This window comes from Amia ocellicauda, chromosome 16, assembly GCF_036373705.1.
Source record: "Amia ocellicauda isolate fAmiCal2 chromosome 16, fAmiCal2.hap1, whole genome shotgun sequence".
In the NCBI taxonomy this organism is placed as follows: domain Eukaryota; kingdom Metazoa; phylum Chordata; class Actinopteri; order Amiiformes; family Amiidae; genus Amia; species Amia ocellicauda.
The window spans coordinates 14,039,274-14,057,413 of record NC_089865.1 but is presented as its reverse complement, the minus strand read 5'-3'; the positions used below and the strand labels follow the sequence as shown (position 1 = coordinate 14,057,413).

The 18,140-nt window shown below is 36.9% G+C and overlaps 1 protein-coding gene across 4 annotated transcripts in view; it reads right to left on the bottom strand.

The window, feature by feature from the left end:
* pde1a (phosphodiesterase 1A, calmodulin-dependent) overlaps positions 1–18,140 on the bottom strand; it is an 89,005-nt gene that overhangs the window by 17,459 nt on the left and 53,406 nt on the right. The window contains exon 1 of one of the 4 annotated variants that reach the window (XM_066687268.1): positions 10,049–10,504. The exons of the other annotated variants lie outside the window; for them this stretch is intronic. Coding sequence (XP_066543365.1) covers positions 10,049–10,101 — 53 coding nt within the window. The 5' untranslated portion in view covers positions 10,102–10,504. Of the gene's footprint in view, positions 1–10,048; positions 10,505–18,140 lie in introns of those variants that run through there. 4 annotated transcript variants of the gene reach the window in all.

Sequence of the window (18,140 nt, the reverse complement as noted above, 5' to 3'; positions counted from 1 at the left end):
ATGTTAATAGATTATATTTATCAATTAACTATATTAACTAACTGAGTGAACAGAAGAAAGATCTAAATCAAATCCATAATTGGTGTGACCACCCTTTGCCTTCAAAACAGCATCAATTCTTCTAGGTACACTTGCACAAATTCAGGGATTTTGTAGGCATATAGTCAGGTGTATGATTAAACAATTAGACCAAACAGGTGCTAATGATCATCAATTCAATATGTAGGTTGAAACACAATCATTAACTGAAACAGAAACAGCTGGAGGAATAAAACTGGGTGAGGAACAGCCAAACTCAGCTAACAAGGTGAGGCTGCTGAAGACAGTTTACTGTCAAAAGTCACACACCATGGCAAGACTGAGCACAACAAGACACAAGGTAGTTATACTGCATCAGCAAGGTCTCTACCAGGAAGACGGGGGTTTCCGGATGTGCTGTCCAAGCTCTTTTGAAGAAACACAAAGAAACGGGCAACATTGAGCACTGTAGACGCAGTGGTCGGCCAAGGAAACTTACTGCAGCAGATGAGACACACATCATGCTTAATTCTCTTCACAATCGGAAGATGTCCAGCAGTGCCATCAACTCAGAATTGGCAGAAAACGGTGGGACCCTGGTACACCCATCTACTGTCCGGAGAAGTCTGGTCAGAAGTGGCCTTCATGGAAGACTTGCGGACAAAAGCCATACCTCTGACGTGGAAACAATGCCAAGCGACTCAACTATGCACGAAAACACAGGAACTGGGGTGCAGAAAAATGGCAGCAGGTGCTCTGGACTGATGAGTCAACATTTGAAATATTTGGCTGTAGCAGAAGGCAGTTTGTTTGCTGAAGGGCTGGAGAGCAGTACACAAATGAGTGTCTGCAGGCAACAGTAAACCATGGTGGAGGTTCCTTGCAAGTTTGGGGCTGCATTTCTGCAAATGGAGTTGGGGATTTGGTCAGAATTAATGGTCTCGTCAATGCTGAGAAGTACAGGCAGATACTTATCCATCATGTAATACCATCAGGGAGGCATCTGATTGGCCCCAAATGTATTCTGCAGCATGACAACGACCCCAAACATACAGCAAAGTCATTAAGAACCATCTTCAGTGTAAAGAAGAACAAGGAGTCCTGGAAGTGATGGTATGGCCCCCACAGAGCCCTGATCTCAACATCATCGAGTCTGTCTGGGATTACATGAAGAGAGAGAAGCAACTGAGGCTGCCTAAATCCACAGGTTAGTTCTCCAAGATGTTTGGGCCAACCTACCTTTTGAGTTCCTTCTGAAACTGTGTGCAAGTGTACCTAGAAGAATTGATGCTGTTTTGAAGGCAAAGGGTTGTCACACCAAATATGGACTTGATGTAGATTTTTCTTCTGTTCACTCACTTTGCATTTAGTTAATTGATAAATATAATCTATTAATATGTCTATTTTTGAAAGCATTCTTACTTTACAGCATTTTTTCCACACCTGCTTAAAAATTTTGCACAGTACTATATATAGTTAGTACATGCAAAGCAAGTTTGTACACACTGGCCCAGCTGTTAGCGGGAGTTCTCAGTAAACTATTATGTCGATGTTGTCTTGAAATATCATTGTATCAGTGTCTATTTTTACATGATGTCAGTGTGAGCTGGGTGTTGCTGATTTAAGCCATTCAGATTATGGTGCCGGAGTGTTGGAATAAACAGGCATTAACTGATAATCCTTTCAGAACAACACAGAACATGTTCTGTGCAGCAATAGTTATTCAGTTTATAGAATACAATAGTGCTTTGAGTTGGGATGGTAGCAAGCTGCATAAAAAAGAACCATGCACAAATATTACTCCTAATGTACATACACTGGTTAATCGTTTGCTTAGTCGACTTCAAATCTAGGAAACTGCGGACAAAATCCATGAAGTTAAGACGTCACCTTAAGTTAACATCTGCTTTAACTTAAGGAGGACAAAAAAGCACATAGCAATGCGAAAGTGTCACATACATCTTTCAGAGTGCTAATTTCAGTTCAATTAAATGCGGTTGTTTTTTATTGCGTACCATGGGGTGTTCGACTTTAAAATGCTTTAAACCGTTATCTTGGATGAATGTGTTAGATGCGCATTGGAATTTGAACTGCTTTTCACCACTATTAGAGCCATGCATTTAAACTAAAACACCAGTCAGTCATCAGCAGCATCACTACAGTCACTTTGGCAGAATCTCCAAATGAAATAATCGTCATGATCATGATTTACCATGTGCTCCCGAAGAATCCACTAAGAAGGGGAAAATGAGAATTGCAAATGAAGGCAATTCTAAATAGATATGAATGCAGTGAGGCAAACATATTACATTCTCCAAAGTATGCTTTACTACCATATCTGTCTGAAACAAATGACTGTTTTGCACACAGCATATTAAAATGAACTATGGAGTGAAGTAAATACATAAATAAACAACTTCCTTTAGAAGGTTTTGGAAACATTATTGCTCACTTTCCTACGAACCATCTTCAAATCCATGTGCTTACATAACATCCACTTCATCGTTCTTTTTGTGTTCATAAAACTGACATTTAAGGGAATAAGCTGCGTGTGTTATCTTTATCAATCTTAAGCTTCAGACATCAGTGACTTTGCTCAATATCAGTGACAAAGCGCAAAATGAACAAATCTGTCTGGAACTAATGGAGAACCACCTACTGTCTATGACTTCTGCACCTCTTACGAAACTAACTTTGAAAAAAAAAAAAAATCAATCCATTCAGTATCTTTGCATCAACAGAACTCCCTACTTAAATTCAACTTTATATAGCATGGAACATATTTTAAAAGCAACTGCAGTTTGAACAAAAACAAAGTCCAATATACACAGCAGGGATTAATCAGTATACAGGTTTAACATTACATCACCTTGGACCAGCCTGAAAATACAATAACTGATGGCTCGCTCTGTGTCTCGTTTCTCGAATGCAACCCAGTGTGGCTGATAAAGAAAGAAATTTGAAAAAGGTCTTATTTCTTTTTAAAATATTGACATTTGTCTTTGTCAAAAGAGCCCTGGCAGTCACAGTGCATTTCTCTGCTGTTCCCTCATAAAAGTGAAATCAGTATGGTAAAACCCATAGAGGGATATGGATAATCATGATCAAAACAGCCGGTAACCATGGGAGAGCAAAATAAATGCACAACGTACGCATGGGAACAGTATTGAAATGATTGTGCTTGTTTAAGTGAAACATCCAGAATTCTATATAAGTAGTAATCAACATACATTGCTAGAACTCCTATTGTTCGTGCGTAATTTGGTGATAATCCAAGTTGCCTAATGAATGTGTTTCAGTGAATGACCTCATATAAGAATAACAAACAAACATTTGAATGATTTTAGCTCCATCCGGATACAAGCCAAGAATAAACCTTACGCTGTGCTTTTCCTTAGGGAGAAGCCCCCATCCTGGCCCACCCTAGTCAACACTGTGTGGGTGGGTTCTTTTGACACTCAAAATAGTGGATTAACCCAGTGGGATATTACAACATGTCTACAGACACTTTTAGAGCAATGGCATGAATGACAGAATATCCCATTTATTCTGGGTTTGAAAAACAATTGGTTGATTAAACACAATAGGTCACACACTACTAAACCCTAGGCACCCACAATCTTGACATTCAATTGAGTCTACTGTAGTATGATGAGGTCAATGGTTTCTAATGATTTCAAGATCCGAAGCCAGCTGTGACAACATCTGAAGAAACATACAAAATGGTGACGGAGAAAACTCAGGCCACCATTTTCCACAGAATCATACCTCATATCTATGAGCACAAATGTATACTTTCTATAATGTTTGTATTTGTCTTTACATTTTCACTGGTCTAAGAGAAAAGTTGTAGTTTCCATCTCATATCTCTAGACAAGACAGTTAGTTTGGCTCCCTATTTGAAGCTAAAAGGCCAGTTCTGAATTTGGTGATTTCTGGTGTTGTATTCAGTTGTGGTCAGAACAATAAGCTTGCAGAAAGGCAAAATGGAACGATTGGTAAAGCAGTAATTCATTCAGAAATGGAGGAAGGTTCAATAAGGCATTTTCCCATGAGTTTCTGGTGCCCTTCATTGTGTAAACTTCCTCTTTGGAGTGAACGTCAGCCATCACTTCATTCCAGACAGGACCCCAGTGGGCACGGGGTGGGAAGCAGCAATACCAGCCAGAAAAATGTTTAGAAATTCTTGTTTCCTGAAGATGGTACTCAGAGGAATACTTGAAAATTGTTAACAATGACACGGTCCAATACATTTGGCACGTATGAAAATGATGACGTTTTTTAGAATGAATAAAGCCAATGGACCACTTTATTTTTAAGTGAGATGACGGTCTCCCACAGAATTTATATTTGCAATTTACGGGAAAATAAATTAATAAATATACAGATAGCACAAGCTTCCCTCCAGAGACATCTTGTAAAATATTCAATGTGCACTTGAAGTTATGTTCACTGCGTTTCAGTACTGATCCTGTGAACCCAAGGATCAGATCTTCTGGGAGGCTGACACAAACATGGCCATTAGCCAGTAGGGCCGTTTATTGCCAAACAGAATATGGGATCTCTTCAAATATGCCTGTAAAAAAGTAGAGCATCCGGGCAATCATTTATTTTTACACACGTGTTTATTTCACAAACTGGATGCAATACCAGTCAGTATTTGTCCTCCTTTTTTATCTAAGTAATTGAAAACTCAGTTCATTATGCTTGCAGATGAAAATGGAAGATTTCAATACAGCACGTTAATGCAGTGATTCAGACTGTTAATGAAGGCCATCTACTAATTAACCTGAACCACAGTATCCCAATAAGAGCTCAGAGGGGTAGGATGCAGCTACATTATCTGTGCCTTTTATGTCGAGACATAACTGACTCATTTAAACTGACTACAGTAATGTTATTTGCCATTTTTCTATTTCTATCTATTGAAGTTTTTGCATACAAAACATAAGGTCTTCATTTGCATAACACTAACACTATCTTAAAGAAAAGCAAGTATTTGAACAGAAAATGTGTCAAACAATATTTCGTTTTATGATAATTTTGTTTTTTACAAAGTAAGTATACTACTTCACAGGGCATTCAAATGATTGATGTTAATGAGTCATTTTCAGCATCCATTCCAAACCAGTTATGATCAAGTATAAGGTAGCCTAAGAGGGATGGTTAAAGAGATTTAAGATTATAAATTGAAATTGCATGGCAGGTCATTGGAGCTCTATGCACCTTATTTCAATTTGTACCAGTCTATTCTTAACGAGTTCTGAAGTTCAATGCCCTGTAAACAGACTTTATGAATACAGCCCCTTGTGTCTATTCAGGGGGTTCCTCCTTGGTTTATAAAACTCTTCAGTTTCACTTTACCCAAGACTGGTTTTTCTCAAGCCAGTCCTTTTAAAAGATATGTGATTTCCACAGTCAAACCCAAATAGAGGCCTCTGGGACAAAATAAAAAAGAACGAAGTCACTTCAGAACCAACTAGCACAGTTAACAGATATTTGCCATGCACCATACATGCTTTCAGTGACAGATATTTTTCCTGTTTTTGACAAGCACAGCTGCAGCAGAAGTATAATAATCAACAAACACCACCTCACACAGCGAGGTGCGGATTTGATCAAATTTTCTATTCTGGAATTCAGGATAATACTATAAATAGGGTGCTGATTTTATTTTATTTAAGTTTCCACTAACAATTATTTTATCTTGTCACTGAAAGTAAGGATTGCCTCAATAAGATTGTACAACCTGGTCTTGAGCAAAGACATGACTCAGACAAACCTCATTTTGTTTCATATCTGTATGGGACGAGTAATCCTAGCTTGACACTGGATCTTCGTTCTCTGGATTGTAAGGGAGACTGTTCTTCATTGCTTATGTAACTCATACTTCACTCACTGACACTGCTAGCCCTGCTTTGTTTGATTAAGTGACTTTCATAAGAAGCAGAATCATGGGTAAAAACAGAGTAAGCACAAGCATGACTGAGTTTGTGAAAGCTGCAAAGAGCATGAAATAGCTCCTCAGACTGGAGAATTAATTGCAAGATCTGTACATTATTAATTCAAACAAAGAACATACATTACCAGTTTTTTTTTTTAAAGTAGGCTGTTGATGTACGCATAGTTATCTCAATTTTCAACGCGTCAAGTAGATGGTTAAAATAGATGGATTGATTTGGTCACGGCTAAGCAAACCGCATCATTGTAATCATTGTAATGTGTATGATTGTGTGGCTAATTATTGTTATAAGACTTTTTCTCATTCCAATCCCAATGTAGTATATCCTCTGGATTATAATTCGGATTATGATATATTCATTGTTAAGGCCAAACAATGCAATAAAGTACACTTGAGCAGGAATGAGACTTTTAGCAAAACACATGATTTTAATCAGAAATGTATTAATATTAAGTTCAAGCACAGCACATTGACTTGCATGTGTTTTATGTTACCTATATATCAAGCACTAAAAACAGATTCAATGCTTGCCATCTTGTGGACACCTCATATTTTTATAGTAATTCCAAAACAGATTCCAAAACAAACTTAACCTGCCAGTCTGATATATTCCTTTTTTATAAGGAGATCATAAACAAAAGAATGGAACACATTTTAAAATTATTCACTTCTCTGAAGATATATATTTTGCTCAATTTATGTATTTCTGTTATTGGAATTTGCCATTTTTTTGGCTGAGGGTGGCGAAGAATTATTCATATTGAATACAGAATGGAAATCCAAACCACTCTCCTTTATCTCATCACAATAGATACAGAATGTTTTAAAGGTTTTAAATCTGAAATTATGCCAGGAAAAATAAAAAAATCATACACTTTTATACCCTCCGATATGGGTTTTAAGTGTAACTGTACAGGGCAGCAGCTGGGCTTATTTATAGTTATTTATACTTCTTGTCAACACTGCTTTTGTTAAATGTCATTAATGAGGCTGCTGCAGGCCCATATGGCCTCCACACTGTATCGATTAGAAATCCAATCATTTCTCTTCTTTCTCGAAAATTATCATCATCAAACCGTGGAGACACACATAATATAGTTCAGAGCAATATCAGCTGAAGGCAATGCTGGGTTTATAATCCAGGTGCAACCAAAGAAGAGAGCAAACAAATACCTCTTCATCCCACAGACCCTTGGGAAAAAAACAAAAAACATACAGTGTGGTATAGCAGTATATCCAAGGAATAGATCACCAGCAAATACTGCACAATAAGGAAGGGAAACAGACAGTGGCAGCATGAATCAATGTAATACAATGTGCAATACAAGCAGACACTGTACAGGCACTTGAGCACTTGTATAATATTCAATTTGTTTACGATTCACTAATGCTACATTGGATAATCCTGATTCGATACAATTATTAGAAAACAGATGCATTGACGAGGCTTGTTTAACAGACGGGTCCATATCAGTCATAGTTGTATGCATCTTATCTTATAATAACTCAAAAATAACAGTCCATAATGCTACTATGTATGGAAATTCACATTAAAGAAAGGAGACAAACTTATTTTCAAAACTTTAACCAAACATGAAATATGTAGCTCTAGTCAATATGCAGCACTCCTGGCAGTTTACCAAATGTACAAAAACAGAAGTTAAACTACCTGCAAGAGTTTCTCTTCAAGGAAGCTGTAATAATGTCTCTCTACTATCTTAATGAACCATAGTGATATAATTTTTTTATCTAAATATGAAATTGGAGTTTTAATCTCACGTAACTGTTATATAATCACAAGGAATTTGCACAAAACAAAAACAGATTCCAGAATTGCAGTTGGTACAGATGGCATCATTTAAATGCCACATTCACTGCTGATATGCTCCTTCATATATATGCTCTTTCTAATACCAGTATTATATATATATATATATATATATACACACACACACACACACACACACACACACAAGAGAGAGAGGGAGAGACAGAGAGACATATCATAGTTCTTGTTTTACAATTCAAACCTATGTCCACATAAAATATTCAAATTATAAGGCTCCTCGGAAGGCCTGTTTAAGATTCAAATTTAGTAATCAAGCTGTTTTATACATATATATAAAAAAAGATACAGCCTGGTTCATACATAATTTGTGCTAGACCAATGCAGCTGTTTGAGAAAATCACCATCTGCCAGATGGAGCTATGTCTCCATAAAAATAATTAAATAATTATACAAAACATTATTTATAACTTCTAACCTTCAATTAATTACAATTACTGATTACATTATGTTTACTAAGTACTTCTACAGGATATGTTATGTTGTCATTGGGTGATTTGTTATGGATCAATTAAGTAACTACAAAATACCACTTGTACAGTGTAGTGATGTGAAAATGTAAAAAGCTATTTGTCAAAAACTGTTTCTTCTCTTTTTTGGGGTTGGATTCAGATTTCTGAAAATGTGTACATACAAAAATCACTATACAGGGTTTAACCTGTAACCTCATTACAACTTCAGTTTCGATGAGAGGCGCCTGTGACACACTGCAACAGCTGCTTTGTGTTAAAGCTGTTGAACAGCAAATGTGTTTTATGCGTGCAAGTTTGAACACAGGAATAAATGATGGTAATCTGCTTTTAAGTGCTCACTGCGTTTTCTAGTTAACAGGAAAAATATTCATTTTTTGCATTCCTTCAAACTAAAGTTTTGTCTTATGATGTTCTACCACAGTCACGTAAAGAAATACAAAAGTGACTTGTTTTTTCACACTTTCTAAAAATTATTTGAAAAATATATTACACATCAAATATTATAATATGAAAAAGGCTGTTTTTTATATTTCAGTAGTAAAAATTAAATCATTGCAACTATCCTTTGGCAATTTTTGTATAATATTCTATAGTATTTTGCTAGAGATTTCTGAATAAGTAGCTTATTCGTAATTATGATTAAACAGGTTGCATATCTAAATTACTACAGTTTTAACATTTCAAACAAACCTTTGAAAATTCGATCAGAGCTTTTTAGCGGAATGTTTTAGTGTAAAGGTAACACTTTGAGCCGCTCTCTGAGGCCTCGTATTTGAAACCAGTTTATTTATCATATCAAGCTCACAGCTCTGATACACTGCAGATGTCATCAAGTTTTGTCCAATGGGAATTTAAGTGGTGCTTGAGATGCCACTTGTTATAAACAAAAGATAGCATGAGCACTATTTCCTTTTCCAACCACAGACTCCTCACTGCAAGTGCCAGAAAAATATTATTCCCATACAGGCTTCCCAGCAGACAACTATCAAAGTCAATCTTGGGAGTCCGGAGGGAGCAAGACCTCTTCAAACCCTCCTAAGCCAAACATCCCTCTCGCAAACGGCCTCCTCTGGAAAATACCGACAACCCACCCATAAACAGTGAATCACTAAAACTCAACAGCATAGAAATACAAAATTAAAAAAAGAATGGAACTATATCTATAGCAATACTTAACATGTTTTTTTGTGTGAATCTACTCCTACTTTGTCAACAAGTGTTCAAGAGCTTAAATACATAACAAGGAATAGTAAATATTTAGGCGATTTACGCTGCAAAAACATACCATTCAGCTTGTGCAGTACCTGTTGAACAGCTGCTGCCTTTTAAAACGTTTTACATGCTAAAAAGCCATTAAAAACCTGCCAGAAATAATGGCCAGTTCAGTGAACCAATAAACAATGTTCCAGATCTAATTGCCTTCTTACCACTACAGACAAGGGCATCCAGAGTGTGTAAGTGCTTACAGTGTTTTGCAACTTGTTCAATATCTAAAGTTGATTAAATAATACTCATCTTTTACAGAATACAGTTTATGAAAATGCAACCCCAGTTTACACTAATCTAATTTCGGGTTGATGAGGTCATGCAAAAAGCACCTCTCAGATTAATCATCACCTCAAACAGCCTTTACGTGCTCTTAATGGCACTAAGCAGGTGAAGTGATGACATGAGGAAGATAAATAACAGTGCTAGTTTTTGTGCGTGTGTGTGCTTTCCTGATTTGAAAGTCCCTCGCCGGTCTCTTACCTAAAGATGGGTCTGTGAAGAAGCTTTCTCTTGATAGAAACATAGTCATCCATTTAAAGTGAAAGTAAAAAAAAAAAAAAAAAAAGGGATTCTCCCTGGATGCAACTCCACAGCAGCCTGGGATAAAACTTGTGAAGTTGTCCTCAGCCACTACTTCACCGCTGTGAGCTCAGAGGCCGGTCCTTTGCAACTTGGAGAGCCTCCCTCTCTGACAGCTCAGTAAAACAGCCCTCCGAGTCCACATCCCAGAGGTACCTCATAGCAATACCCAAAAGAACTGCCTGAGGGAAAGTACTGAGAGGAAAGCTGCAGCCAGATCAAGAAACTGGGCTCCCATAAACTGTGCAAGACACGACTGACACATTTTCTAAACAGCTGCCCAGGTACAAATGTGTTCCATTATTGTAGGCATATAAACAACATTATCTGCCGCTGAACTTCTAAAGCAACAAGCCACAACAGACAAGAAAGATCTGAAGTAGAAAGTCTCTTATCTGTACTCCAGTAGAAGTTTCGGCGTCTGATTAAGCTGTCCCATGTGAGCTTTTTTTTTTTTTTGAGCGAGTTGCTACATGTAATTTCTGTACACAGATTAATGAAGATGGATAGGACTGGTTTTATGAGCTGGCCACACTTCAGGAAATTGTAATTCTTTGCACAATCTGTCTTTTATTCACTGCACCATGATGTGTAGATGAAGCTATGTAAAATGAGGTCGTGCTCATCATTTTTGGCGCCCGTAACCTAACGAGCAGAGGCCTGCAATAAATTAATCAACAGTAGATTTTGGTGTTTATGTTACATAGACAGAAGAGCGACCACTTTTTCTGTAGCTGCAGGGATACACAGTAAAAACACAAATTCAAGACACTAACAATATAAAGTGGATGGGCTTGGGAGGAAATGCTTAAAATGCTTAAATTGTATTGTGTCCAGATCCTTTTGTTGTTATATGACACATGCGTTTGTATACCATGCAGTACCTGCTTTTGTAGGCAATACAATAACCCACTAAATTAATTTAGAACAGTTAAATATTGTTTTCTTATACTGGGATGATTAATTTATTTCAACATTTTTTCAATTAAATATTGGCAATAACCATGCAGCTGAAATTATGTTTTCTATTTTGATGCATTGCTTATTCATTGCTGAGCAAACAAAGATAAAATAAATGTACACACTTGTCTGAAAGGGCATTGTGTTTTTACGTGCCACGAGACAACTGGGAGATCCTGAGAAAACTGTGTACGTCCAAAAGTAAAGAACTATGTACTTACCAGACACAGGACTAAACCCTCCAATGCAAAAGAAACCTCTCCAGCAAGATAAAAGATCAGAGAATTGAGGCGGCCAGATCAAAATAATATTTTGTTAATAAAATATTTTGTTTTATATAGGAATTACATTAAAAAATAAATCCTTGTAGAAAAAAAAAGATACTGACTGATCTGCTCACAGACATTCATCATGCTTATATCTAAACATCTAAAAATAAAAGTTTCAAAAATACAGAAAAAAATGCATAAAATATAGATAAGTAGGTGATTATTTATATGACTTTTAATGGTCTGGATTCAATTACAAAAACACCTTTAGAGTTCCAAGCTGAAAAAAGTTGTATCTTAATCCTTTGAAAGGATGTCAGATTTACTTCAAAGTAAGAGTCACATTTACTCTTATAATTAGTATTTAGTGGTTTGGCATGATGCCTTTAAGTATTTGAAGGCTTTCTGCAGTGCATCGTATGGATTGAAAATTACATTTTATAATAATGTTCCTTTGTTCTCCAAGAGTGTACTAGGCCTGGATTACATCAAAACATAACCTGCCCAACAAACACTAATTAAAAAGCCTATACTCAATAGCAGCTCTCCAGCAGATACTAAGTGCCATGTTCTTCTGATTGGTAGCTTGGATTACGTTTGGATTTCATTTGGGACTAGATCACTAACTCTAAGTTACGACTTAACCAGTACTACAAACAATACATGCCCAAACTTAGTGGGCACTTTTACACTTGTCTGCAGGTACCACATGGTGCACAAACAAATATTTACATCAAGCCCCACGTGATTCCCAAGGCCAAGCTATGAGAAACCGCCATGGTTATGCCTACTCCCTTTTCTGCTTGGTTTTGTGCCACTTATATACAAGGTCAAGAATGCTCATTTCTGTACATCATAACTCTATAGTTGTGCTTTCCGCATGCCTGCTTGATACAAAAATACACATTAAAGTGAATCTGAGGCTGAAGAATGGTTACTACAATGCAGGCTTCCACAAGGGAACAGGATGTCTGTCGGTTTACCAGCTGTCTAGTCTCCGCTGCCAGCAAGAAACTGGTCACTTGGCAGTTCTTTATTTATTGCTGCTCGTGTACATGCCCTCTTTCCTCTTGTGCACCAAATGAATGCAACCAGAGGCTGAGTATAAATCTTTGTTGGCCAACTACAAACAAGGAACAAAACCACACTGCTTTGGAATTGGGTAAACGGTTGCCCTGTAAGGAGATGGAAGACACTGCCATTCTGAATATGGTAGTGTCTTCTCCTGATCACAGTATGTGAATTGTCCATGGTATTTAATAAACTTTGCACTGCTATTTTTTACATTTCAGCACTTATGCTACCATACAACAAACCAGAACAGGGCAACCTGTGGTAAATACTAATTCAAGTACCATTCAGGGTATAGCAGATATCACCAATATAAACATGTGCAGTAAAAACACTAAGAAATACATGTATTAGCTAGAAGCTATCAACAATAATAAAGGCAGTTGCATATACACTAAAGTTACAAACAAATGAGAAACTGTAATGGATTTAAATGTTCTTTCTTAATATTTTTGGGACAATGGCCCAAGTAAAATATTAAATAAGCATTTAACCTCCTTTTTACCACATTAAAAATGCATTATGTCAAAACACAACTTAAAAACTTGACTTCATTCCCTAGTTTCCACATCAAAGAATGGAAAGTCTTGGCGAATTTTAACTTAATGACTTAAACAAGCTTTTAGCTTTAAGTAGTTTGAAAAGCTAAGAAGGCTGCACTGAGGCACTAGGTGGAAACATCTGACACTTATCGTCTGACACATGTTCAAGTGCTCCACATTTTGTAAGAACGGTTTCAAAGGTTCGGAATAGATTTATGCAATTCCCATTTCAATCATTACACAGTGTATTACCCAAAAGTATTGGGACAACAGACTAATATGAAATAACAGCTGATAACAATGTTAACAATGGGGTTAAGGCTCCTAAATGACTGCTGCAGAGATAACCAGAGGAAAAGCATGCCACTCTTTTGTCAGAGCGGTTGCCAGTGCATCGTCATAGAGGTGTTAAATGGAACTGAATCCATTATTCACTGCTAAATTCCTTGTTTTTTTTAATCCCCAGTCATCATACTGGTAGATGAACAGGCACTGTACAAAAATCTGACAGAACATAATTGTCTAGTATATGACATCTACACTGTCCGTAAATCTAAATTTCAAAACACAAAAGTTTACAAAACAACAAAGTCAATGTGTGATCTCCCTGTTCTGAAGCATTTCAATTGTGTGCTTTTCATTGCTTTATCAGGCTCTCCATTATTTGTATAATCAGAAGGAGCCAGTCATATTTGCATAACAAGACACTGCTTAGAGGCAGAAACAGAGCAGAGAATAGCACCATCCATACCGCTTTATATCGACTGCCATGTTTAAGCACCCATAAGCACTGTGGGTGTTCATTCACTATAATGAAATGTGCTATAAAATAATAACCATCCACCCTGGTTTAACATAACACTGCATACTCTAGGATGTGGATGTAAAATATTGATTGAAAGTGTGATGTCAGCCCCGCTGCGAATCCCTAAATCCAGCAAAATGTTTGGGAAATAAGTCAGTCACTTGCTCCTTGTTTTTGTAGTTGTCCTTCCCAAGGGCCTAATTGCTTACTTCTTTCCATCACAACTTGAAGCCAACAAGAACTGCAAGCAGTCTCTTTGCTACTTAACTTGTATCTTATAAAACAAAGAAATCAATGCCAATTCAAAAAGACCTGAGAAAGTGTTTCCACCCTTGAAGCAATACCCTTCACTTTAGTAACCAGCCTTAACAAACTAAATTTACCATTTTTGACACTTACTGTAGCTGAAAAGGCAACTGCTACTTGAAGACCTTAGCCGCGTCATTCAGTGTGGTTTATGTTAAATCACAATCCAGCGTGCTTTGGTCCTCGGCCAGGAGAATATTGGTATTGGCTGTGGTGTACGGAATCTGAGTCTATATTTGGATGCCATTATAATTGTTTTACCATGTATTTTTCCAGTGTTTTTAGAAGTACCAACATACTCTTTGTTGCTTTTAAATTCGAGAAACACCAATGCAATGATTGTTTGAGCAAAAATATTTAACAATTCATTTAAAAGAACAAATCCCTCCTCAATTCAGCAGAGAGCTAGTTTTACACTTGTCTTGAGAGAACTAAAACAAAACCAGATGCATCACTGCAGTTCAAATTCTGTCTTTACAAACTGACTCAATTTTATAGAAATGGGTGGACAACAAAAAACCTTATTACGTTGTTTAATAATCCCGCTTAAAGAAAGGAAAATACTTTTTATCTATCTATCTTTTTTAAGTCTATTTTGTTCACTTTCTTTTTTTTTTTTAAACTCTGCATTATTTCTGTAAGAAACGTTGTCACAATTAATACAAAAATATCATCACTGTTTATTGAAATTCAGTCTGTGATCAGATTTGAATGCATTATGGGGGGGGGGGATGTATAACAATCATTGGTAACAGCACTATTTTAGCAGCAATAAAACATTGTTTGTCTCCTATTGTTAAATAGCATTTGCCGATTATATTAAGACAGAAGATGTCATAGTACTCTTGAGACGCGAGTTCAATTCAAGTTACACTGCAGGGGAGCTGAATAAACGCACCATTACACCCACTGGTACAATTCTCAAATGCCGCTGCGTCAATCAGTAAAGGTACAGCTGAGCTCAAGATGACTGCTGCTTTTAAAAGGACTGTAAATAAAGGATGGAAAACTATGAAAGATACATTTATGTAAAAGAAAAATGTGTTTTGGAATTAAAGATGTATGCAAAATGGGGGTCCAACTTTTAATATATTCTAGTTCAATTACATCTTTCCGTCTTTAAACTGCAACTGAAATAGACAATAGACATTACTCTGAATGTAATATTCCAAGATGGATCAAGTAATCGTAATTTGAAATAGTACCACAGGATTTTCTTTCAAGGAGAACAAATGATAATGGTGGCGATTGAACAAAACAAAAAAAAATTAAACATTAAATTAAAATTTGCCTAATCAATGCAGATACATTGTCAATAACAATATTAAACAAATAAACAGCAAAAAAGTTAACATTATTGATGCAGATGAAGCCCCAGTGGTGACAGACATCTAAATATAAAGGTCATAGGGGAAAATCAATACGTAGTAAAAGAGGATTACCTCAGACAAAGTGTATGACAGCATGGACGTCAATAGCAAAATACTGGCAAACTAAAATGCAATTACAGCTTTAAAGATATAAGCCTTAACACATCAGGTTAGAACTGCAGAGTAAAACCATGTTCAAAATGTGCTCTTTCATTCTGTGTTTGCCTGCTTACACATTCAATTAATTATATCGTGTTTAGAACAATTAATCAAATTGTAATGAAATGTATAGTTTAATATGAAAAAACACTGATCAAAAGTGACAGTTTCCACATTTACCCCACATGTTCTAGTTTGCATAAATCAGTGAGACCAGTTGCATCAGTTTTGAAGGTTTGGATCACATCCTTGTGTTTTTCCCAAGTCAAGGTTGTTGGAATGTCACACTCCCCTAACGGCTCATTCTTTTTATGCCGCTGCTCGGAGCGGCGGGCGATCCCCGCAACCTCCAAATCTCTGGTCAAAATCCCAGCTGGCCCGCTCGCCATCTGTGGTCGCAAATCAAAAAAATAAAACTGTTCAATGGTTCATTTAGGAAGTGCACAAAACCTTGTTAAAAGTTGCCGATACTTCCAAGCAGGCCTCACTTCAAGGCTGAGAGCTACAGTCTTTGTAATCTAGTTCAGATATTTTACAAGACTTTTCATTTTCTCACCTCCGAGGACTTCTCCTGAATAGCAATTTGAAAATATCTGCCACACTAGCAAGGCTTAGTGGTTCACACCATGCAGTAGTGTCTTTTAACCATTTTCCCCAAATCCTATACATTGCGTTTTGCAGAACATACAGATTTCCCCAGAGACACGTACATGACAGAATATTTAGTTCAACGCGCTGTCACAGCCAAAAATACTGAGTCCCTAAAGAACAAGAACGTGCACTGTTGCAACTGTAGCAATTTATACTCCGTTTCACATATACAATACAGTACAGAAAGTGTGTATATTAAAAAAATATACCCTCATATAGACTCATATACCCCCAGTTCTGGGAAGGGTACAGAATCTTGTCTGTATGTCTGGTAATGCTGCGGAGATTTATCAAGTGTTTTACTGACAGAAATGGAATTACTTGACAGTTGGGCCTATAAAGTATAAGCTAAACAGAACTGTAAAATTGCACCTTACCACATGCTTAATATGAATATGATTTGGTGCAAAAACAGCTTTTTGTCCCTCACAGAAATAAGAGTTCCCTTTCTCTGAATCAAAGCAACCTCATCCAGTAGTCAATAGTTGTTCGTTTTTGGACATTTAAATTCTTTCTGAAGCATTAAAGGGCCTGTTCTGTCTCTTCTTGACAGAAACAGCAGGAAACAGTCCATCGACTGTATTTAATTCCACATTTTCAAAATGATGTAATGGAAAAAAAAAAAAAAGAGAGAGAGAGAGAGAAAAAAAACAACAACTCCACGGTTGCTTTTCATAGCCTGCTCTTCAGTTACCTTAGATATCTATACGGTTTTGTATGCTTTTAGGGCACATTTGGATGACTTAGGTTAGTCTGTGTGTGAGACTATGTATTAGACTGTTTAGTCTCTGTAGTTGCTCTACACGCACGGCCAGCTAGTATTGGCACGAATTTGTTTTTAACAATTCATATACCTCCACAAATGACAAACTCAAAGCTTTCTTTCTTTCTCTTTTCCTTTGTTCAAGTAAAGGAGGAGGCAGCCTTTATTTGTTGATTTATTTAATCCAGAGCCTGCAGACAGCTAGTCTTTCACCCTGAATCACTGTGTGTGTGTTGTGGCATGTTGCTATGGCAACTACAAGAAAAATCACAATTTGGACTGTTGCTCCTCTTCTCTCTTTATACGAGGTGTTTGTTGTTTCTTCAGGTGACAAACGCTAATCCATTACCATTGATGGCACTGGTGTGTGCATTACATCAGCATTCGAATATGTATATAGTCTTCCAGTTGATTCCCTAGAACGCCACAGTTCCACAGCTCCAGTGGTGAACTGAGGGAAATCAGCCCCACGTTACATTTTCTTTGAAATTCAGCTACAGGCATACGTGTAAATCCACTGACAACATTGGGGGCTCTGGAGTCAGGCTCTGCTAGAGTGGTGCGTCAGGGCTGAGCGCTTTCACGACTTTCTGCACACCTGAGGGATAACTATGTTCAGCAGTGCTCCACTTACTGAAGCCTGGACACAATTCTGCACATCTCTCTGAGCCAAACTAAATTGCTTATTTACTATGAGCTATCATTACTTTCATTTTAATATTTTAAATGATGTATCTATTAGGCAATGTTTCGTCTGTAAATGATAACATATCTTGTCAGAGACCTTTGATTTAGAGGCCCTTGTCTGTGTATAATGAAGGTTCCTTATAAATGTTTATGGTGTTATGCCATGATAAAAGCTCAGTAAAGTGCAGTAAACTACAGTATAACAGAGTAAAGCACAACTTAAATCAGTATAAAGCACAGTAAAGGGAAATATTACAACCAAGGAAGATTTTCTACTACAGGAAACCTTACTATTACAATGCCGTCCTTTGCAAATTCTTAAAAAACATTCATTCAAATCCTCTATTGTAGCACAGGTACATCAACATATACTGAAAATGTAAACTTATTATGTTGCCAAAGCATTTCAT